The sequence below is a fragment of the Vidua chalybeata genome, chromosome 23 (assembly GCF_026979565.1).
Source record: "Vidua chalybeata isolate OUT-0048 chromosome 23, bVidCha1 merged haplotype, whole genome shotgun sequence".
Taxonomy (NCBI): Eukaryota; Metazoa; Chordata; class Aves; order Passeriformes; family Viduidae; genus Vidua; species Vidua chalybeata.
Genome location: NC_071552.1, coordinates 1619060 through 1642755, shown reverse-complemented (window position 1 = coordinate 1642755; position 23696 = coordinate 1619060). Strand labels below are relative to the sequence as shown.

General features: G+C 45.8%; 2 protein-coding genes across 3 annotated transcripts; both read left to right on the top strand.

Annotated features, from left to right (window-relative positions):
- The first annotated feature begins 36 nt into the window (after positions 1–36).
- Positions 37–3203, top strand: TEX12 (testis expressed 12). 2 transcript variants are annotated; one of them, XM_053963467.1, is made up of 5 exons: positions 37–297; positions 419–543; positions 1713–1818; positions 1916–1967; positions 2226–3203. In XM_053963467.1, exons 2-5 carry the CDS (start codon positions 487–489, stop codon positions 2368–2370), a joined length of 360 nt encoding a protein of 119 aa, XP_053819442.1. In that variant the 5' UTR covers positions 37–297; positions 419–486; the 3' UTR covers positions 2371–3203. The 2 variants fall into 2 exon arrangements, with proteins under 2 accessions (XP_053819442.1, XP_053819441.1); XM_053963466.1 differs by having other exon boundaries at positions 37–543.
- A 4639-nt stretch (positions 3204–7842) lies between these two features.
- BCO2 (beta-carotene oxygenase 2) lies at positions 7843–23539 on the top strand. Its single transcript, XM_053963511.1, has 12 exons — positions 7843–8010; positions 12348–12552; positions 13515–13726; positions 14631–14746; positions 16089–16191; positions 17251–17379; positions 17506–17666; positions 18858–19025; positions 20851–20988; positions 21148–21330; positions 21681–21791; positions 22100–23539. The coding sequence occupies exons 1-12, from the start codon at positions 7902–7904 to the stop codon at positions 22211–22213; spliced, it is 1749 nt and encodes a 582-aa protein (XP_053819486.1). The 5' UTR covers positions 7843–7901; the 3' UTR covers positions 22214–23539.
- Positions 23540–23696: the final 157 nt, after the last annotated feature.

Below are 23696 nucleotides of genomic sequence, written 5' to 3'. Positions count from 1 at the left end.
CCGCTCCCCGGGCCCTGAGGGGGCGCCTCGGGCCGCGGCTGGCATTGCCACCGAGGGTGGCACCGGGGCTGCTGCCGGCCCTGAGGGGAGCTGCTGTCGCTTGTGTCCCGTCCCTTGTGTCCCTTGTGTCCCGTCCCTTGTTTCTCGTCCTTTGTCCTCTTTTCCCTTGTCCCCACAGTCGCGGCCCCTCACGGCCATTTCCCGCCCGCCTGAAGGGGAAGCCGCGGGGCCCGGGCGTCCTGGATGCCTCAGAGCCCTCAGGCTCTGGGGGGATCAGCAAGGGATAAATCCCCTCAGGTATCGAATTTAGGCGGGCCCGGCACTCCCCGCCATTCCCCCGCCGTCTCCAGCCCTTTGAGGCGCTTCCTCCCCCGTGAGAGGAGCGCCCTTGCAGAGGAACCAGCTGCACGTTTTACAGGTTTTTATGCAAACACTCCCCCCCGCGTGACCGCTCAGCAAACACCTCGTGCTTTTCGTGAGGCAGCCATGGCGAGCAAATCGCAAAAAGGAGATGGAAATAGAAATAAAAGCAAAAAGATGGAGGTAAGCGGTGCTGTGTGAGGGAGGACCCCTCACCCCATGTTCTCCTCTGGACTGAAGGAACAGAGATCCGCGGCATTTTAGGGAGGTTTAGGGGAACAGAAATTACTTTTTTGTGTGGGGAAACTGCAGTTTCTCCAAGAGCTTGAAGCCCAAGAAAACTGGGTAAGCACTGGGACATATTTATGTAGAACTTCTTGAGAGCGAGCTCCTGAGGTGCACCAGCTTTTACTGAGGTACATATACTACAGATAATAGTATATAGATAGAAATATGTGTGTATGAGGTACATATACTACAGATAATAGTATATAGATAGAAATATGTGTGTATATATAAATAAACGTGTATATACAGAGACCTCAATCTAGTACTTCCACCCACTCCCCAAAATGCTCATGATACTGTGAACCTACTGAAGCGATACGCAGAATAAATAAATCGACTCCACACCCTGGGTAGTTATGAGGTGGGTCTGTATTGTCAGCAACCAGCACAAGTGAGATATCTCTCCAACACTTGTGCCCCGAGCCTCGGTCTGACCCACACCTTTATTCCCAAAGATGTTCCATATGAAATACATTGCACAACTTTTCCGTGCCTGTTCAACCCCTGGCCCTGCCTGGGCTCGCCTCTCACACTAAATAGGTCCAGGCCCTTCTGGGCACGCCTGGTTTGCTCTGGTGGTCGCACGGGGGTCTCTGGGTGGTCCTGAGGCTGAAGATTGTGGTCTTCCTCATGATTTAAATTTTGAACTTTTCCTCTCTGCGCGTGCGCTGTCGGTCCTTTGGTGCTGATCTGAGTACGTCTGTCAGTCCTGATAGCCTTGGAGACAGAGGAGCTTCTTTATCTGGGTTCTTTGCCTCCTCTGGTATTGCTCTTTATGCAAGAAACTTCAGGAGTTTGCATTTTCTTATGCCCTTTGTACCAGGCAGAGGTTTCTTAAGTAAAAGGTTAAAATTTAACACATAACACTACAAGCTAAAATATAAATGCTTAATTCATTTTACTAACTTAAGTGAACTGCAAAAAAATCTCTATTTCACTACTCCCATTTTCTCCAAAAACACCCTCAAGGTCTTTTTAAACCTCTCCTTTCTCTCAGCCAAACTCTGTGCAAAGCTTGTTTTAAATCCTAGAACTGTATTTTTCCTAATGTGCTCTGTTGTTAGAATGAAGCTTCAGAAAATCCTCAGCTGTCTGACAAAACAGATTTGGCTCCTTCTGAGGACTCGCAGTCCCTTTTCAAGACTGAACCACTGGAAAAGGTTTTAAATGGTGATGTAGTAAATACGTAGTAAGTACGGAATGACCTAATTTCATGTTGAGATTCATCCAAATGTTTAAATAAAATGATCTTTTTCTCTCTTAACAGAGATCAGCAAAGAAACTAACAACTTGTTATCAAAATATGCTGACACTATAAGGCAAGCTAACTTTGTGCTATTTGCACAGCGATTTTAAAACTCTAGATAAGATGGATGGGTGGCTGCAGTTTAGGGAAATTAACACTGAAAACTGTCAAACGGATCTTGAAAGAAGAATGGTGGTTTTTATTACAACAGAGGATTAATTTAATCAGAAACTGGGTATTGATAGACAACCCATTTTTAAGAAAAACATAAAAGTAGTGAGAAAGTTAATGGCATTAGCACTGATTTTAACTACAGATTTCTTCACTTTAGTGCAAGAATAGCGTTGGATTCTTCTTATGTCCAGGAACTTGATGAGATCTTAAAAGAAGCCAGGGCCTTAGAAAAGCACTTAAAGCAGAAAAGGGAGAAGTTAAAACAGAGATTCGCTGTCATTGCCAATAGTCTGCAAAGCTAAGTGGAGTTTTGTTACAGAAATGCAGAGCCAAAGTTGTGTTTGTGTATGAAAACAAACTGTGATGAGTTTGGTGATGTCTGTTTCTTGTATAAATATTTCTGTCAGTTCAGGAAACTTCCAACAAATTAAGCAGATACTTAGTGTTTAAATACATAGTGCAGTGGTAGTTAATAAAAACAATTCTGATTATCTGTTTTAAGTCCTGTGACTCAAGGGATTAAGAGCCATTAAGCATAGCAAAAAAACATTTCTATGAAACATAGAAATTTATGATGTAAGTGGAAAATTACCTCAGATTATTTCATGTTAACCATTTTCTGGTTGTGTTTTGTTTTTTTCCCTTTCTACTTTAAAAAACGTTTTTGTGCTAAATCTTAGTAGAATATACTTGCAATGTTATTTCCATTTTGCCTCAGAATGCAAACAGGCTGAAAAGATCAGCTTAGAAATAAGAGAGTTCTATAAAGAATTTCGAGAAAGTATAAAGTCTTAATTTCAAATGCATTGTAATACTGGTAATATGTGTTACATCTCAAGGCCATGTTGATATAAAACATAATCAAAGCTTTGCTGTTGATGTCAATAAGTAAATAGATAATGTTAACACGATCTAGAATTACAGTGTTATTTTGTTATTTGGCTACATGAGCGTTGTTTATTGATACTCAGTTTTTCTGAAAACACTGAGCTCTTTTTCTTTCTTGTCATTTTACTCTGTTAGGAAAAAAAGAAAAAAAAAGGTGTAACATGGAATGTACAAAGGATCGCTTGTACAAAGTGTGGGGCTTATGTAATAAAGAGAAGTACTGGAACAAGATACAGTTCCATCTCTACCCCAGTAGTGTGCAGTCATTTCATCTTTAAATCCTCTCAAACCTAATCCACCCTCCTTTCCCCCTTTCCTGAGCTCAAAGCCAAATGTGCTACGTGTCACAGTGACACGATTTAAAGCAAAGAATGAGAGGAACTGGACATGTAGGGTGAGGTGTAGATCCCTAAAGATGCAGCTATGTCCTTAGCAGGATTTTCAGAGTGCCTAAGCATGGTGTAAGCGCCTTACACGCTTAGGAATTTTGGAAAATCCCATAAGGTGCCTATCTGCATCTTTAGCATCTAAAGGCTTTCCAAAGTCTCACCACTGCTCTGCCATCATATTTAGCACTCTCCTATTTTTTCCCCTGATACTCTCACGCTTCTCTGTTTATACAGAGAAATGTGGGAGAAAAAGAGATTTAGGAAGTGACCTTTTCTAAAATATTGTGCTGAGTGTTTCTAAAATCCTCGCTCATCTGTAGTGATGACACAATCCGGAGTTACACAATGATGTCTGCCAAGGGCCTCAACTCAGACATTCACCCACAGTTATTTATGAATAATAAAGAAAAGTTACACAAATCTAATTACTGAGGAGCATCTGCCTGTTTACTGAATTTTAGCTGTTTGTGCTTGGGCAAATCGTGCAGCCTTTTTAGGGCATCTGGATTTGGATTTACTTTATGTGGCCAGTATATCCAACTATTATTAAGTGTCAGAACTTAGATTTTGGGATACAATAATTTGATAAGGCTTTTCCCATGGGGAATCAAGTGTTCCTGTTGCAGCAGCTTGCTCTATTTAAAAACTTCATAAAATCCAACAAAAATGAGTAAAACTCCACTTTTTAAAACAATGAAGGACTGCTTAGTGCAGTTCAACCCAAAATACATTTTCAGAATGATGACTCTTGGTTTTTTTAGAGTGATTTCTTATACAATTGGTTGTCATTCCAATTAATAACCTTTAACAGAGTGGGATCTCTGGGATAATAAGAGGAATTTAGAATTTGAGGAATAAAGTCAGTGAGCATGGCCACAGTAACCTAGGTGAGCTTATGAACAGTATGGTTATAATTATTAATTTTTAAAAATTACTAAGAGCAACAAAGCTTCTGGTTTTGCTGCACAAGTATAGGTGAGGATATATATATTTAAATAAAGTAAAAATAATTAAATATCTATTTTATAGAGTTTAGGCTTGAAATGGTGAGTTCAGAAACTTTAAAACATCCATTGAAAATAAGTCAGCCTCTCCTCTTGTGAAATTAAATAATATTTCAGTAATGGAATTACTTCCTACATTGGAAATTGGAACTGAAAATGAAAATGGAAATCAATCATACATTTATCTCTCCCTGTTTAAAGGGAACTTTCCATAATTATTGTGCTGGTCAAAAATACAGAGCACTTTTCTGCTGGCTGCTCTTTAGTGTTCCACTCAGTACCTTAATATATGGACACACTTATTACACACCATTTTCCTTCTAAACCACTCAAAAATACAAATTTATCACTTTCCTATTTGACTACAAGTCATCCACCCTGAAACGATGCTGCTGATTGTCCTTCTTATGGATTTCAGTGTTTATTGGGAGGAACAAAAGAACTTTTCTCTTCTGATCTGATCTTTCTGATCTGATCTTTCTGATCCTTCTCCTTCCTGCTCTCCCTGAGGAGTGAGCTCCTCGTGAAACCCACCTGGCACCCATCCCATCCCTATCTTCTTTCCAGTTTTACTGCAGGAGGTTTGGACAGAAAATTAATTGGCTTTAAAGCTGCTAAATCTGATCAGCAAAGCTCAGCTGGTAACTACGTTTTCTTTTAAGCTTCTCCCCTCCTTGTTTAAGCTCCAGCCTATAAATTAACAAGAAGGTCTAAGATGACAGATCAGTAACAGAATATAAATGGATTTTTTTTTTTAAATCTGGAAGCATTTTAGACAAAGTTCCAACCCTCTTGGCATCAAGGGGATCTTGACACTGAGCCTTTGCATTTCTGAGCTTGCTGTGAATTTCTTCACAGGCTGGAAAGTGTAAGTGATGAAAAACTCAGTTCCTCTCATTGCTCTTGTATTATATAAAAGCTAAAAATGGGAAATAAAAGATAATGCAGAGAGTTCAGATCATCAGGAATGAGAATTCTTTCCTGAGAAAAGGCTAATCTTGACTGTTTACTTAAAATGAAACTGCCTTTTAGCATAAATGTGTGTCGGAATAGAAAAAGACCAAATCTAGTAGGGACCAGAGGTGTTTTAGGCTCAGGACATTCTGTCCAGAACTAGTCAAAATTCAATTTTTCTAATGGTGGAATGTTTGACCTTTGAATTGTCTTTGAAGGTGGCACTGGAAAAGAACAGAGTAAGCATTTTTATCATCAGGGGAAGGGCCAGAAAAAAAAGGAGGGGAAAGATCCATAGCTCAGTCAGCCTAAATTCCATCCTGGAGAGAGTCTGGAGGAAATTTCTTAACTATGACTTGGATAACAATAAATTTTTAAAAATTAATTTATGAGAAGAGCTGACTTAATATGGAAAAATTACCAGCGGGTACAGCTTGGTGTAAGATCATCGACACCATTGTGTATGATGATATAGAAAATAAGAGCAATCAGTAAGTAGGGGCAAAAAAAAAGAGTTTAAAAGGAAATAAGAGCAATCAGTAAGTAGGGGCAAACAAATGAGTTAAAAGTCAATGAATACACTTTTTTTCCCCTCATAGATCAGCCTATGTGGTACTGTATAGTGATCTACTTCCAGCTTTGCTTATTCCACATTATCCCAAATGATTTAGAAAGAGGATTTTAGAGGCTATTTTTTTTTTAAGCAGCAAACTAGAAGTCAAAAATGCATCAATAATGTACACTAAAAGTTCGTGGTAATCTCAAGGACATGAAGGATTGAGTGGAAATCAAGATTTCAGAAACCAGAAATAATAAAGAGATGAGAAAAGATGATCTGTGGGAAAAGGTTGAAGCAGTTGGGTTTGTTGAGAGAAAGCACAACTCAAGGGAGGGAATAATAAGAGAGGAGTTCTAGAAGTGCAGGAAGGATAGGAGGAAATCAGCTTAATTCGCAGCAGGTTTCGGATGAGATTTAATCTGTTTGTGGAATGGAGTCCCCTGGAGTGCCGTGCGTGCTGCCCAGCTCCCTCTCCAGGCACAGCACAGCCTTTAAGAGCTGCTGAATGACATGAAACCAGTGTTTCATCCCAAATGCAAAGCAGCTCACTCCTGGCATCCCGAAGGGAAGGGCCTGCCCTAGGGGCAGCTCAAGCTGGGATTAGCAGAGCACGGCCCATCCTGCTGGATTTGGTGGGGGAATCTGACGTGGCAACCAACATTCCCGAAAACCTGACATTCATTACGGTGCAAAATGGCTCCTCAGTTTTTGAAGTATTTCTGGGAGGTGAACACCAAGGCGAGGTGACGGGAATTTCTGAAGGAATTACCTGGAAGCCTGGCTGCTCTGATACACAGATCCTCATCCTATTCTTACCTGTCTTTCCAACTCTCCGCTGGAGCATTTTTCCCGGTGGTGGCAATGCCCTGGCAGTCTCTGCAATGCCCTGGCAGTCTCTGCAATGCCCTGGCAGTCTCTGCAATGCCCTGGCAGTCTCTGCAATGCCCCGGCAGTGGTGGCAATGCCCTGGCAGTCTCTGCAATGCCCTGGCAGTCTCTGCAATGCCCTGGCAGTCTCTGCAATGCCCCGGCAGTGGTGGCAATGCCCTGGCAGTCTCTGCAATGCCCTAACAGTCTCTGCAATGCCCTGGCAGTCTCTGCAATGCCCTGGCAGTGGTGGCAATGCCCTGGCAGTGGTGGCAATGCCCTAACAGTCTCTGCAATGCCCTGGCAGTCTCTGCAATGCCCTGGCAGTGGTGGCAATGCCCTGGCAGTCTCTGCAATGCCCTGGCAGTCTCTGCAATGCCCTGGCAGGGGTGGCAATGCCCTGGCAGTCTCTGCAATGCCCTGGCAGTCTCTGCAATGCCCTGGCAGGGGTGGCAATGCCCTGGCAGTCTCTGCAATGCCCTGGCAGTCTCTGCAATGCCCTGGCAGTGGCGGCAATGCCCTGGCAGTCTCTGCAATGCCCTGGCAGTGGTGGCAATGCCCTGGCAGTGGTGGCAATGCCCTGGCAGTCTCTGCAATGCCCTGGCAGTGGTGGCAATGCCCTAGCAGTCTCTGCAATGCCCTGGCAGTGGTGGCAATGCCCTGGCAGTCTCTGCAATGCCCTGGCAGTCTCTGCAATGCCCTGGCAGTGGCGGCAATGCCCTGGCAGTCTCTGCAATGCCCTGGCAGTGGTGGCAATGCCCTGGCAGTCTCTGCAATGCCCTGGCAGTCTCTGCAATGCCCTGGCAGTGGTGGCAATGCCCTGGCAGGGGTGGCAATGCCCTGGCAGTCTCTGCAATGCCCTGGCAGTGGTGGCAATGCCCTGGCAGTCTCTGCAATGCCCTGGCAGTCTCTGCAATGCCCTGGCAGTGGTGGCAATGCCCTGGCAGGGGTGGCAATGCCCTAGCAATGGCAGCTCACCTGGCCCAGGTGCATTTGGGGCCGGCGAGCGCAGCGCGGGCGCAGGACCCGCCCCGGCCCGAAGAACGCGGCGCTGCTGCGGGCACGGCTCTTATTGTGAAAGGGTGATGAGAGGCAGCGCTCACCTCTCCCGACCATCACTGCCTCCTGCTCGCTGCCCTGGCGCCGCTACCTCCTCCCGGCCACTCCGAGCCGATGCCTTCTGCCCGCCGCAATATGTTGGCCAAAATCCTTTTGTCCGCCGCCAGCCTCCTTCTCGCTCACCTGCTGCATTTCCTCTCCTCTTTGATGCAATTCATTCCAGGTAAAATGCGTTAAAAATCCCTTTCATCCCGTCCCCTCGGAAAGGGGCTGCTGCCGCTGGCACGGGTCGGGAGAACAATTCCTATTGTCAGAAATTCGCGATTTGAAGTCTTTGTTAGACGGCAGAAAGTGTCTTTTATTTGTTGAATGGATAAACGGCAGAGGCAAGGATTACAGCAGATACAGATGGTCTAGAGCTGGAAAAGCAGCACACGGCAGATTCTTTGTGTGAGGGAGCCAGCTGGGAGAGGGTTCTTTGGAGCTGCATCCTTGCCGAGGCTTTAACCTGAACGTGCAAATGGTGAACTGCCCCAAAGGATTTTGTATCACAGCCTGACTCTGCGCTTCGTGTCATCATTGCACAGCTTGAGCTGCTTTTTGTTTGGGTGCTTTTTTTTTTTGTTGTTGTTGTTTCTTTGTTTTGTTTTGTTTATTTGTTTGCCTGTTTTCAGAAATTAGGAACGAATAAAAATCGTGGCCGATTTCACGGGAATCTCTGCTTTTTGATGGTAGTGGTGGTTTTGTACCCTTTAAATTCAAAGCATGGCTTCCGAGGTATCCGAAGAGCTGCAAAAATCTCAAATCTGCCTTGTTGTGCCACCAGAAGACCCCAAAGCATAGACTCTATTTCTGCTGGGAAATCAACAGCTATTTCATGTGCTGGAGTTCACTGTCCCCTTTCTCCTTTCCTTCCTTTGAGCTTTCCCCTGCTCTTTTTCTCCACTTATTTTTTTTCCCTGTGTTTTCTGTCGTTTCTTTCCTGTTTTCCTTTGCTCCTCTGGCTGTTAGCGGGGAAGTCGGTGCCTGAGCCCCTGGCCATGGGGAACCAAGCAGCTGCATGGAACAAGGAGCCCAGCACGGGCACATCCCGGCACTCCCAAGGCAAGTGCTGCAACTTCCCTTCGGAAATCCCAGTGGGAGCTCAGGGCTCCAGCCCTGGGGAAGGCTGGAGTCTGGAGGGCACAAATCCACAGCTCTGGTTCGGGCTGAGGTCGGGGAAAACTGCTTTGCTTTCGTGTTGTTCCAGTCTGTGTTTTATGTGGAACAAAATGCAGCCTGTGCCAGAGGATTATTCCCAGTTTCAATGATCCTCGGGGAAAACAGAATTCTGCCTCATTCTCCCTATTTGAAGAATATAACAGAAATTTTTATTTTAATAGAAATAATTCTATTTGCTAAATTTTATCCTTAATTCTGGATGTCCTTCTGAGTCAAGCAGACTGTGTGTGGAGAGCTGGTTCCTGAGGCTTGGCTTTGAACCTGTAGCTTAAAATCAAAATGGCTTTGCCCTCTCCCATGTGATCCCAATGTTAGCAAATGGCTCCCATGGTTCTGTCATCCATTACAGATTTTATGTCCCACCCACTGCTCTTGAAGTACAAATTAATGTCTGATTCATGGTGGCTGCACCCACAGCAGCTTCCTCTTCAAGAGCCTGGTCCTTCATCCCACCATTTCTGCACGTGAACAATCGATAAATAATCAATGCTGGGCTGTCAGTTTGTACTGGGCAGTGAAATCATGGCACACTGGCAGGGGAACAGGAGCTGAACAAAGGGCCACCCCGGATAACTCCGCAGTCATTGTCTGATTTGTTCAGAAAAGATTGGAGGACAGTTACAGCTCCGTGTTTGGCACTGCCTCTGCTTCGATATGCCAAAGACCTTAAGCTTGTTTTTAAAAATCTGAGGTAGGATGGAAACTACGGTGGAGAAATGAGGGTTCTGAGATCTTGTGCTGATTTTCAGGTGTTCAAGCACACACAGAGAACCTCGCTGGGACTACAGGGCTTTAATTGTGAATTCAAGTTCTTCCATCTCAGAGTGTGGCCAGAAGAGAAGGAGTAATTTTATTTGCATAATAAAAACCAGTCTGTCTTCTGCCTTCTTCAGAGAGAGATTGGCCCCTACCTGGGGAGCTGGATGTTACAAAAAGTTTTAATTTATGACTGAACTTTCCCCTGAAGCTGTAACACCTCTTTTGAAATTACTCAGGAATATTGTGTTGAGAGGGAGTTTTCTGTGTTCCATGTCCTCAGTGCAATCAATTCAAAGTGCAATTAAAATTAACAGTTATTATTCACATTTCTTTCTGTTTAATAGGGAAGATATGTAGGATTGGTGTTTTTTTTTTTTTTTCTTCTTCTTGCATGACTTCCCTCCCCCTAGCTATTCAGAATTGTCTGCAATGACTTGTCTTGGTTTCTAGGAGCTTGTGTTCTGGCTGGTCTGGGTGTTGGGATTTGTTCCCATTTTGCACTCTTTTCTGCCAGGATCTTCAGCTCATTTGAGTGATGCCCAGAAGAAAAAAATAATCCATTCTCTTGCTGTGCTTTTCTCCCTCTCTAGCCTAGGTTTGGGGTGTTCCCTTAAATATTCTTGTTGTTTATAGTCCGTTCTATGGATCTCCAGTTTGTAGGGGATGCCTTGGAATGAATTCTAAGGAGATGAGTTCTAACTAGATCAGATTTCAAGGATTACCGAGATGATCACGTGAATGATTATCACAGGACAAGAAAAACAAAAAGAACTTGGCTTACTTAGCTTAGGAAGTGATATGATTCTTCACCCTAAATACAACACAAGGAAGAGAAAACTACCAAAACCCCACACCAGAGCTTCAAGAAAAACAAGAATAATGTGCTTTGGTAAATTCAAAGAATTTTCCTGATCATCTCGACAAGTAGCAGTTATCCAAAGAGGGAAGAAGTGCCTGTAGACATAATAATTTTTAAGACAGAGTTCTTATATAAGAATATCTGGGGCAGCAGTTGGGAGGGATGGACTCAGGAGGTCTTTTCCAGCCCCAGTCAGGATCTTTTGTGGAATGTATCTTTCCAAAATTTCCATTTACATTGCTCTTCAGGAACTTTCGATGTACTGCTGTTCTGAGTCATGCCAGCTTTGTTTCTGCTTGGATGCAAAATATCTCCTTGTGGCTGTGTTCCTCTCATTCTTTAATGCATTTTTTTGCACCTCTGCAAACAAAATCTTCAAAATATCTCCTTGTGGCTGTGTTCCTCTCATTCTTTAATGCATTTTTTTGCACCTCTGCAAACAAAATCTTCAAAATATCTCCTGGTGGCTGTGTTCCTCTCATTCTTTAATGCATATTTTGCACCTTTGCAAACCACATCTGCATTTCTGCAAACACTTCAGAGATCTAAATGAGGATTTGGGGATTGGCAGATTGGAGAGCTACACTGGAATCTTGCATTTTACCTTCCTGTGATCCTAACACCCAACCTGTGGGTGTTTTTGTGTAGAGAAACAAGCTCAGCAGAATTCTGCCTGCCAGCTCAGGTCTTTTGCAGCTATTCTGGCTGAAACAGCAGATTTCCTGTGGAGATGTTAAGCAAAGTGTTTCAGAGGAGGGAAATTGGGCAGCAGCTACACTTGGTCACCTGGATTAAAGGATGTAGGCCAGAAGCAGCGGTGGCGAAAGAACAGAAAATCAGAGTGAATTCAGTAACAGCCTGGACTCATGCAGTGTGTGGTGCCTGCAGCAGCCCTGGGCGATGGAGTTCTCCCTGCCACGTGCCCTTTTTGGTCAGTATTTCACTCCCAACTCAGTGCTCAGCAGTTCAGGCTGGTTCCGTGGTCTCTGGCAGAGCACAGAGCAGCTGCACGGAGGGCAGGATGGGCAAGTGCCAGCCTGGCCAGGGAGGCACCTCCGGCTAAATCCACCTCTGCAGCTAAATGGATTGCTAAAACAATCCTTGTGTTGATGAGGCTTTGCAAACCAGGCTGTGGGAGCCAATCACTGACATCCCTGATAACTCACAGCATTCCAATCATTTCATGCTCTCCTGGGGCTTTTGTTCTCCAGAAGGGGTTGTTGCAGCTAAATCAGAGGCTCCATCAGAAATGATCCTTCTCTGCTTATTTCCCTGACAAGTAAAACTTGTGTTTGTTTTGTCCTGTCAATGGGCTTTGATGCTTTGGTGTTCTTCCGTTTTTTTAGGATTGCAGTTGCTTTTTTTTTTTTTCTTCTCTTAATTATTTGTGATATTAAATACAAAAATACATTTCTTTGATTAAAAGAAAAGTCTTCTATCTTCTATCTTTTCTATCATCCTATATTCTGTTACTTCCTTTGGGCTACAGAACTAGGGTCTCTTGTGGATTAACTAGAGCAGAATAGAATCCACAGGATTTTCAGCTCCCTGTGGATATGTTGGGATTTGTGGCTTTACCTTGAGTATCCACCACAACTTGGCTGCTTGCAGATGCTGAATGCTCTTCTCCCTGACATCCAATCTCAAGATCTAGCATTTGTCACTTTATTCCAGTGAAAATCTCAATTCCCTGTCTTGTGTTTTCCCTGCTCTCTTTGCAGGGTTCAAGAATTACCTGCCCAGCCCATCCAAGGAGCAAATCCTCTGCCACAGACCCCGGGGCCTGCAATGCATCTCCCCCTTACTGCAGAGCGTGGAGGAGACCCCCGAGCCCATCCCAGCCAAGATCAAAGGACATATCCCCAAGTGGATTAATGGCAATCTGTTGAGGAATGGCCCTGGCAAGTTTGAGTTTGGCAATGACAAGTAAGTCCTTTAAATGAATTTTTAAATGGTTCTGGTCCGAACCATTCAGGTTCTCTGCCTAAACCTAAAGGGGACCCCCCTCATCACTATTTAGAGCATCTTTTAGTTTCTTTTTACATAAAGGAAGGAAGAAATATCGATGTCACTCTTTTGAGAGCAGTTGCTCCCTCATTTGGGAACTCCCATTTTCTGCAAAGAGGAGCTGAATGGTGAAGTCACCCAGGCTGGAGAAGCTGAGTCACAGACAGGCTCTCACCCACTCACCGTGGTGGGATGGGGAAGAAAACATCCCCAGCTTTGTCCTCTGTCCTGAACAAAAATCCATCCCTGAGCACTCTGAAATAAATCCAGGGCAGGAATTTGGAGAGTTGGTTGCACCAAATGGTGTGAGCTGCTTTAGAAGCGAATCCACCCAGTTTTCATAATAATATATTAAAATATTCCCAGAAGGCACTTACTCCCTGTGGCTTGGAATGTGCCGTTCTAGTAACTGACAGTTCAGCTGATGGCAGCAACTGGCCAAAGCTGAGCTCCTCCTCAAATTCCTGGAGTTAGACCATCAGGTGTTCTGGGAGTCTCACAGATCCATTGGTTTGGAGACAAGAACATCCTGCAAGAAGCTGAGAGCTAAAGGCCTCTGGGTTTGCAGTAATAGTGTATATTGTTGTACAGTACAGCTCAAACTCTATTCCCTGTGCAGGAGTGGGTGGTTTATCTGTATAGATTATTTCCCAAAAAACCTTCCACACAGCATTTGTAGACATCACATCCCACAGCTGCGAATACACTTTTTGTTTTGATTTGTTTTGGTTTGGTTTGTTTGATTCAAGGGTTTTCCCAAACCAAGCTGTGCCTGATTACTAATTCAGGGGTCTGGGAATCAGCTTTTACAAACATCAGTAAACACAAAAGAGCACCGTACAATGCCCAACTCTTAATCTCTTTTTTCTCTCTCCTGGAAGGTTTAACCACTGGTTTGATGGCATGGCCCTGATGCACCAGTTCCAGCTGGCCCATGGCACGGTGACCTACAGGAGCAGGTTCCTGCAGAGCAGCTCCTACCTGAAGAACAGCCAGCACAACCGCATCGTGGCCTCGGAGTTTGGCACCTTGGCCATGCCAGACCCGTGCAAGAGCATCTTTGGGCGCTTCCTGTCCCGCTTTGAGCCGCTACGTAAGAGTGGTTCTGTAAAACATGAGAGGCTTCTCAGATTTTCTTGGAGGAACTTGTGGTTACATGGAAAAGGAGGGGTGAGGAAGTCTGACAGACTTTCTGTGAGCCCATGTTTTTCTTAGAATGTGACCCAAATGTGAAAATTATGCAAATTGGTGTCAGCCTCAGGTGGGGGAGGCAGAGTTTAATGCTTTAATACCACCTCAGTTTGCTCAATCCTGGATCTTTCTGCAAATTTCCCAAAGAAAGCTCTGCCCCAGAGGACAGCCTGTGCAGTGCTGATAATGAGCATTACACCCTGATGTTCTACCTGAGACACAGCTTTGCCCTTAAAACACCTTGCCTTGCTAAGCTTGTAGGGTAAGTGGGCTAATCCTTCCCTTCCTGGACTAAGGGGCAGGAGATTATTGAGTAGGGTGAGGGATGGTGCTGCACAGGAATGGAAGTTCCAGTACCTTTAGGATTCTGTGTACGTCAGGGAAGAAAGAGGCTTAAATGCAAGCAAAGTGCTGCCCACTAAAACCAGTGCAGGGCTGAAGTTTGCAGCTTGTTGCTGATGCTGTAAGCATCCTCTGTTTCTCCTCTCCCCTCCTGCCACATCATCTGTCCTTTCCTGAGGTGCTCACACCTTCACTCATGGTCACCCCAGCTCCCTCAAGACATTCCACATCCCTCATCTGCCTTTGCCCAGCTCCAGCAGTGATTTCCATCCCTGTCCTTTGTCCTTTAACTCGGCTTCACCTTCACAGGCAGTTTCCCTTTGTAGATTAGCAAGATATTTCTAATCATTGTCACAGGGATTAATGCCACTGCAAATAGGTTTGTTTGTTTAAACACATCTACCTTGCCATAATGTAACATGAGCTGCACAGAGCCGTGCACAACTCTGGGATTTCTGTTTCAGAGCCCAGTGACAACTGCAATGTGAACTATGTGCTGTACAAAGGGGATTATTATGTCAGCAGCGAGAACGCCTGTGTGCACAAGGTGGATCCAGAGACGCTGGAAACGAAGGAGAAGGTCGGTAGGTGGGATAAGGGAGCTGGGGTACAGGTGGTGCAGAACCACACCTTGCTGGATCAGGGGGAGTTCCAGTTCCAAAGGAATTTGTTTGGGCTTGCAGCATCTCTCTGCTGAGTCCCTGTGCAGCAGCAAGGCAGCTCTCCGGGGTGGAGGTGCAGTCACTGCCTGGCTGGGCACAGCTGTCATTTCTTCTCTGCTCTCCCTGCTTGCCTGGGCTTGTCTGCACCTCTTAGCAGAACAGGAAACAACTTTTTTCTGTGTACAACAAAAAATGAAGTTACTGATCTCACATCTGCCTTTTCCCTGGTGCTTTGCTTTCATATCAATTCTCTTTATCTGCTTTTTACACCTCAAGCTTTGCACACTCCAAAGCTGTCCTTGATCAAACCCTCCGTTGTAAAGGGGTGCCACTTGATTTTCTCCCCCCTGCTAGGAAATGACCAAAACATCAAGTAAGTTTTTCCCTGTGTCCTTTGCATCCTCTCCCAGGAGCGTGGCTGGATGTGACAGAAGAAGGTGACCTGTGAGAGGACAGCACAAGCTATGTGTCCCCCCTGCTGGCACCCTTAGAGGGGATTTGGGCTGGACAGCTGTGAGAAGGGCTGAGGGAGGATTCTGCCCTTCCTAAATCAGTATTTACTGCTCAGCTTGTTTGACACCAAAAAAATGCCAGCTTGGAGCATCCCCGAGGTCATGAGGGAGCCACTCCAGGAGTCCCTGCCTGCAGGATCAGTAGTGAGCCATGAATAAACTGTGTGCAAAGCACAGCCACCGAGCTGTCCTGGGTGATTTGCCAGCTGATCTGTTTGTAAACCAGAATGCAGTCATGAAAAGATGAGTGGGGATTTTTAGGTTCAGCTCTGTTAAACCATCTTGTCATAAAATGAAAAAAAAATCCCCTCAAGCAGTTTTTTTTTAGATGCAGATTGTTATTTTTTGGCTAAGTGGAAGGGATGATTTCACATTTAAACGCTCCAGTTTGAGTTGCCTTAGTAGCACCTGGTTTTCTGAGCTTCCAGTGACAAAACTCTTGGTGATTTTTTGGGGCAGTGACTGTCCCTTCACACACCTGCCTCTGCTTATTATGGGCAACATTCCTACTGTGTCAGCACTTGTACCATAAGGAACATCTGTCTTTCAAGGAATGTCTACTGCTATTAGTCCTGCTTTTACTGATAGAGAAATATCCTTATTTTCAAGGATTTGCAGGCAGAATGAAGGCTAGAGTCCAGATCCCACATTATTAATAATGAATAAAATCTTCTCTTCTTCCTCAGACTTCCACAAAACCGACTCTTTGGGAAGTTCTGCGCTGACTGAAAATCTTTGGCATTTGCAGGTGGACTGGAGCAAGTTTATTGCAGTGAATGGGGCCACAGCTCATCCCCATTACGAGCCTGATGGGACAACCTACAACATGGGCAATTCCTATGGGAAGCACGGTAAGGTGGGCATGGCCAGGCTGGTTTTTTGGGCAGGGTGTGCAGGATACCTCCTGGTGCTGCTTCAAGGAGCAGCTGTTGAAGAAACACCCAAAGAGACCTAGAAATTGCTGTCCCTGAGTCAAAATGTCAGTGTCAGTCTGTCCCATGAAACTGGCTCCTCTCAGGATTTAGTTTCAGATGCTTCTGACTTTGGCCTCTGAATATCCAGCAAATTGTCCTCTTCCTCTCCCAAGCTTTGCTGGAAAACAGGAGAATGATTTTTTTGAAGTCTCATCCACTGTTGAAGCCTCATCTGAAGAAATTTAGCAGTTAGTCACATGTTTTTCACTTACAATAATTGGCTTTTGATAAGCACCATAAGGATTTTTGCAGGAGAGAAGACAGAGTTTATGCTGGTCACCTGGCTATCTTACAGCCAAGCTGAGTTTTATGGGATATTTTTCTTCTTCTTAGAACTCTGAGCATCTTGATAGGATCCTGTTCCATCCACATGGATGCCCAGAGCTATCAGTCCCTGTCAGCTGTGTGAAATCCTTCTTTTCCAGAGGCCTCTGAAAACAGCCACTGCCCTTTATTGTGATCCTTTAGGACAGCTCCACATTTTCCCAGTTTTGACCATTTTTCATTCTTACTGTTTTCATTTCCTTTTGGCCTCAGCAAAGTCCAGCTCTGTACCACATGCTTTTGTTCAGCTGGACATACCAAACTCTAGATCATTAGTATTCAGAAGTGCCATCCCTTCCTGCTCATATGCTGAAGTTTATGAAATTAGCATTACTAAGGCTCAGAGTTTTCATTTCCTGTGAGCTTGGTTTTCATCCTGCCCCTGTTGTTATAGGAGAGCACTTCAGGCAGAGCTGACATTCTCCCTGGCTGAGAAGATCCCTCTATTTCCTTTCAAGCTCCCTTTTTTTGTTTTTCTTTTCGTAGATAAATCCTCTGTAGAATGTTTTACTGCCTGTTGGGTTTCTGCTCGGTTTAGGAGAGGAGGTTCCAAGTATTCCTGGGAAATACGAAGGAGCAGAGTTTGGTTTGAACACCTTTTCCCCTTTCCAGGATCCAGCTACAACATCATCAGGGTGCCCCCACAGGAGTCAGGCCACGGGGACACGTTGGAGGGAGCCAAAGTGCTGTGCTCCATCTCTCCCAGGGACAGGGCAAAGCCATCCTACTACCACAGCTTTGGTAAGATTCCACCCCAAACTCAGGCAATTTGGGGAAATGCGATGCAGAAAGGGCTGGCTGTTCTCTCTGCCCTTGAGATGTTTTCATGCCTCATGTTTGGGTGATATCCCTTCCTTCTCTCCTCAGGGATGACTGAAAACTACATCATTTTCATCGAGCAGCCCCTCAAGCTGAACCTGTTGAAGATCATCACCTCCAAGCTCTGTGGGAAAGCCATTTATGATGGGATAAGCTGGGAGCCTCAGCACAACACCTACTTCCACGTGGTGAACAAGCACACTGGGGAGGTGAGGGGGTCTTTGGCCCCTGCAGCAGCTAATCTGGAACATTAGTTCCAAATTTCCAATTTTTTTTTTTCAAATTTTTTGGGAACCTTCGTTCCCAAAAGTGCTACATAGCAGCCGTGGAGAGTTTAAGAATCAAGCCAGAAGTTACTGCAATGAACACTTTAAAGCAGAGGTGTAGATTGGTTAAAAATGGGATTTCTTCACACATTTTCCTCTTTATTCATTCATTTCTTTGCCAGCCCTAAAAGGACAGGCAGAAAGAAGCAGTTTGGAGCTCACGAGACTTCAGCACAGGGACTGAAGTGCAGGTGTCAGCTACTACAGGGTATAAAAAGCTCAGAACCTGGAAAAGGTGCACGGCAAGGGGCTGCTTGCTATTTTGGGGTTTTTTTCCTTCCAGTTTTGCTCCTTTCTGGCTTAAAGCAACCCTTTTGTGGTAACACAGGGACAGAAGGGAATGAGAGGGGTTGAAATGGGGGGGAGAGAGGAGAAAGCTCTGCGAGGTGAGGCAGGGAGCTCTGCAGAGGAGGTGCAGTGTGGCTGTTGAGGCAGGGACGGGAATGAAATGACTCCATGTTCAGAAGGCAAAGAATGAACTTCATTAACAAGTAGTGTTCCTCTTTTATAACCAGGATCGCTAAGGTGAAATGTGATCGGTCTCAAAGTGAAAACATCTCACACCATTGGTGCACGATGAATAGCACATGGTGGCAGAACATATCTATAAACAATATGGACAGAAAGAGAGGTGATAGATCATGGGTATTCTCAGTTCAGTCAGAGAGAAAAAGAAACATTTCTACCAAACTGGGCCTGGGAGAGAGTTGGAAAAGAATGTAAATAAATCTCTATCATCTCTCTTGTTGTTCACATTGTTTATAGATATGTTCTGCCACTGTGCGCCATTCAGAGTGCACCAATGGTGTGAGATGTTTTCGCTTTAAGACCAATGAAATTAGCCTGCAGGATGTTCTCTATAAAAAGAGTGATGTATTTGAAATAAATCAGTAGAGTTTTCTTCTCGCCTTCTGATCTTGGAGTTCTTCTGTTCCCATCCTGCCTCAGCAGTGACAATAGATGGTTTGCATTCCTCTCAGACTTTTTCCCAGGCTTAGCCTGGCAGAAATCTCTCCTTTTCTCTCTGACTGAACTGAGAATATCCCTAGTGCAGCTGTGCCGTGGTCCCTGCAGGTTCTGCCGGGCTGTTGGTGCTCCAAGCCCTTCGTCAGCTTCCACCAGATCAACGCCTTCGAGGAGCGGGGCTGCGTGGTGCTGGACCTGTGCTGCCAGGACCAGGGCACCAGCCTGGCCCTCTACACGCTGCAGAACCTGAGGAGGAGCGGGGAAGGGCTGGACCAGGTGAGATCCCTGCCTCTGCTTCCCCTGCAGGAGTTGCTTTTCAGGTTGGGAGAGTGGAGAACACCGTGGGGAGAGCACAAGCACAACTCCATGAAAACTGAAATGGTCATCTCTTGATGCTTTCTCTCCTTTTAAATCTCTCTCCATGGAGCATGCCCTTGAAACTCTTCAAGCTCTGTGTGTGACACAGAGCTCCATAGCCTGGCAGAATTGATTTCTGTTTTAAAACCTTGGTTTTAATGACATTCATTTTCCTTATCCTGGTGTAATACAATTTCCCCCCAAGAAATTATGCAAAATAAGTTGTAGCATGACTTATAAATGGAAAAAGAAAAAGGAACCCTGTTCTTGAAGACATGACTTCAGAAAAGGAGCAGTTTTTATGAAAATCACAGAAACACAAATACCACAAAAACCCCTGCACTGTTCCCCACAGACACCTCACAACAGCACGTTCAAATAAATTATTTATTGTGTCCAGCTCTGTGAAAAGCCCCATTTCAGGCCATGTGAGGGGCATTATTTTGCATAGGTCACACATGGGAAAAGTGGGGGTGCTTCCAGATTCTCACCATGCAAATGTGTTTGTTGGAAACCCAGCGTGCTGGGGGGGCTGCTGCGTGTCCAGACAGGGCTGAACTTCCTCTGTCTGTGTCCTGAGCTGTCTAGAACCAACTCAACTCTGACCTGAGAGGAGCACAGCTGTGTCCCATCGGGTTCTGCTTTCTCTTGGCATTTATTTTGGGCTTTTTTCAAGCATTTTTTTGATCTTCAAGTACAGCAGAGCGTGAATCACAGCTTTTTTTTTTTTTTTTCTTATCTGAGCACAATCTGGGTGGGATTTGATGTGGCTGAAGGTGTCCTGCTGTCAACACCGGGTCTGTGTTTCCAACAGGCACATTCTTCTAGTGACAAGTGGCATCACCAGCACACTTCACCCACACACACACAGAGGAGTAATTTCAGAACAGAATCTCAAGCTTCACTGCATCAAAATCCTCAGGAGTGTCTGGACGTGGCTTGTCTCCTTTCCCCAAATTGGCTGACTCACTAACCCTGGCAGAGTATTTTGTCTGGCAGAGTTCCTCAGCCAGGTTACGTGAACCAGAAAAGTTTTGAAAACTTTTCAAAAGTTTTTCAGGATTAACACATGTGATTAAAGTGAAGTTTCACAACTGAACTGGTGAATTGCAGATTAAGGTAACTGAAAGACACCAAAATAGGGTCCTCATCTATTTTACTTAAATGGGAATATGGTGGGTTATGAACTTGGCTTTAGCAGAGCTTTAGTGGCAGTGGTGGAATTACGCTCTCAATGTGCTGAGTGTCTGCCACACTGGGGGCTGCACATCATTCCCCTGGACTTCCAGCCATGAATCCATGTGTACCTGAGCATGGAAGAGGGAATCCTGCAGGGGAACTTCAGGCACTGAGGCACAGTGCTCTCCTGCTTCTTCACAGAGTGATGTAAAGCAACATGAGCCTGTTCTAACTAAATAAAACCTAGTGCAGTGTCTGTCCCACTGCTGGATTTGGAGATAATGGGCTGGTTTGCATACCCAGCTCAGCATTAATTACTGTGAGAGCACTGCTGACCCTTTTAATTCTTGTGGTTTTGGTTTCTGCTGTAAATTACTGGAACATGAAGGAACTTCTTCTTTCCATTATGTGCTTTACCTTACCAGAACTTGGTCAAACACATAAGGAAAAGAAGAAGAAGAAGAATTCAGGGGTGTCTAAAACTTCAGAACTGTTCCCCAAAAGTGCATTTAGGCTGAAGTGTCTGTCCTCTCTCCATCACCATCACTTTCTGTCTCTGTGACAGGTTTATGCCTCCATCCCCAGAGCTTTCCCTCGCCGCTTTGTTCTCCCTCTGGACGTGGATTCAGACACACCCGTGGGGAAAAACCTGAACCCGCTGCCCTATACCCAGGCAAAGGCTGTGAAAGGTGCAGATGGCAAGGTGTGTATCAAACCATAAATGCATTTATGCAGCAGCTCCTGCCCTGTGCCTCAGAGCTTTAACCACTTTTGGTCGTGGGGTGGTTGGTGGGAGCAGCCAGGTCTCCTGCCCTGTCCAAGCTGAACCAACCCTGCTGTAATCTCTGCACATTTCTCCCAGGTCTGGTGCACACACGAAAATCTCCACCCCGAGGGCTTTGAGAAAGTTGGGGGCCTGGAGTTCCCCCAGATCAATTACGCTCGGTACAGCGGCAGGAGGTACCGCTACTTCTACGGCTGTGGATTCGGGCACTTGGTTGGAGATTCCTTGATCAAGGTTGATGTGGAGACCAAGAATTTCAAGGTGAGCAGAAGTCAGCTCATCGAGTCCTTCCCCTGAGCTGGATTTGAAGGTGTGTCATTTACTGGGGGTTTTAGGGCTTTGCCCATATGGGTCTGGGATGAGATTCCCAATTTCATCCTTATGAACATGGCACAGTCACCAAAGAGGAGAGAGCCTGGCACCTTCACACTTCTGGAATGAAAAAATGTTAATAAAAAGTTGAACTGTTAAGTTTCTTGGAACACAGAGTATTTCCAGGTGCCTTTGTGGGGAGCACTTGTAACTCTGCTCACTGTAGTAGACAAGTATTAATGAAATGAAACTCATCCATATGTCCTTGAAACTGATCCATATGTTCCTGTGCTTGCTAGATTTGGCAGGAGGAGGGATCCTACCCATCAGAGCCTGTGTTCGTGCCAGTGCCTAATGCCACGGCAGAGGACAGCGGAGTCATCTTGTCTGTGGTGGTCTCCCCCGCTGAGGTAACTTGCTGGCAGCAGTTTGTCAAAGTCACACAGCATTAATTCACTTTTTAATTCTCAAAGCCGAGTTGGAGGCCCCCTGGCAGTTAGTTCTTGCTCCCCAGAGCATCTGGCTCTGCCGTGGCCAAGCACAGGCAGTGCAGGGAGGAGCTGTCCCAGAATGTCAGTGTGTCCTGGGTGGAACCTGTGAGGCTCAGCGCTCCTGCCCTGCAGGGCAGGTCTCCATGGCCTGCTTTGTGCCTTAGTGTGCAAACAGGGGAAAGAAGTTCAGCCTGGACACTCACTCTGCCTTTCTGCTCCTCCTGCAGAACCAAAGTGCTTTCCTGCTCGTCCTGGATGCAGAGACCTTCCAGGAACTGGGGCGAGCAGAGGTCGGGGTGCCAGTGCCTTACGGGTTCCACGGCATCTTCACTGCCCACTGAGGAACTCCTGGGACTCAGGGCTGAGCCAGCCTCAGGAAGAACCTCTGCTGCTTTCACCTCCCTTCATCACGTCTGGGATGAAGGAACTGCTTTTTCTCCACCACAACCCCCTGTATTCCTAACAAAGTACAGCCAAGGAAGGCAGAAGCCCCTTTGCTCCCACAGCCCACTGCTTTATCTACATGTTTTTACTATCTTGCTAGACCAGCTATAGCAGCAGTTCACAAAAGTTGCAAGGGCGAGGCTTGCAAGGGAGAAAATGGAAGCTGAGGTGATCAACCCCTTCTTTTGATACTCTGAGGGGAAGAGAACATCAACGCTCGGGGCTGTGACTTTGGCTGAAATATGTAAAGCAGAAGAGAGGAGTAAAACCCATCAGGTGACAGGTGGGCCCAGTGAAGGGGAGTAAATCCCCCCTCCCTTGCATCAAGGTTGCCTTCAGTGGGCTCCAGGGGACAGATGCAGACACTCACAGAAGCTGTGCTTGTGCTTTTTTTCTGTACCATAGCAGTGCCCTCTGATAAAACCTTGGGAAGTTTTTCCTTTCTCTCCCTGCCCTCACACAGTCTTGTAGATGTGAGGGACACATCTCCAGAGAAGGGCACAGCTCTGCTGGCTGACAGTTCCTGCCTTCCTCCCAGTTTAACCAGTGGGAAACATGGAGAGCTCCACTGTGGCCTTGGTGTCCCTCTGGGGTTAAGCAGAGCAGAACAAACTCCAGCCCCCTGTGTCATCGAGGCTTCTCCAGCTGCTGGACTCTGAGGTGTAGGTGGGTGGGTGACCAGCAAAGACTTCCAGTTCTATTTCTTCATTGTGAGAAGCCTGAAGAATTATTTGAGTAATTTCCTTGAGTAATAAAGCAGCCCTTTTGCTCTTGGGCCTTTTCCTCCTCTGAGCTTCCTTCACCTTCCTTACAGGTCTTGGGAATAGAAAAAGGATTTTACCTCAGGGCTGCTGCTCTGGGAGAGGCAGAGGAGGCTCAGCCGGAGCTGCTCGAAGCCACTAGATGGCAAACAGCTCCCGTTCCTGCCGTTCCAGCCCTGCCCTGCAGCCTCTGGCCATTGTCACATCCTGCCCTCCTCCTGGAGCCTGTCCCCCGCGGGGAGCAGCCCCCAGCACCGGCAGCAGAATCATGCTCGGAGGTGTTGAATGGAGGTCAGGCACCATCGGCTGTCGCAGGCACACTCTTCTCTCTCTCAGGACTTTTTCCTAGAGGAGCACAGAGAGAAGAAAGAGAAAACAATTTCTATTTCTGCTCCTTGTTTTTCCCATGTGGAATGTGTGTGGAGAATTGTTTCCCTGGGGTGATTGCTTGGTTGGATTCTGGTGAGGATTGTTTGAGCCTGGTGGCCAACCCAACCCAACCCAACCCAATCCAATCCAATCCAATCCAATCCAATCCAATCCAATCCAACCCAACCCAATCCAATCCAATCCAATCCAATCCAACCCAATCCAACCCAACCCAATCCAATCCAACCCA

What these genes read in the sequence shown, in the direction of transcription:
- TEX12 (XM_053963466.1), top strand. Translation starts at nt 244, where the DNA reads ATGCCTCAGAGCCCTCAGGCTCTGGGGGGATCAGCAAGGGATAAATCC. An exon ending in ACTGGAAAAGGTTTTAAATG is followed by an intron (nt 1,819 to 1,915) that starts GTGATGTAGTAA and finishes CTCTCTTAACAG; the next exon opens with AGATCAGCAAAGAAACTAAC. An exon ending in AAATATGCTGACACTATAAG is followed by an intron (nt 1,968 to 2,225) that starts GCAAGCTAACTT and finishes TCTTCACTTTAG; the next exon opens with TGCAAGAATAGCGTTGGATT.
- BCO2 (XM_053963511.1), top strand. Translation starts at nt 7,902, where the DNA reads ATGCCTTCTGCCCGCCGCAATATGTTGGCCAAAATCCTTTTGTCCGCC. An exon ending in CAATTCCTATGGGAAGCACG is followed by an intron (nt 16,192 to 17,250) that starts GTAAGGTGGGCA and finishes TCCCCTTTCCAG; the next exon opens with GATCCAGCTACAACATCATC. An exon ending in TGAAAGGTGCAGATGGCAAG is followed by an intron (nt 20,989 to 21,147) that starts GTGTGTATCAAA and finishes CATTTCTCCCAG; the next exon opens with GTCTGGTGCACACACGAAAA.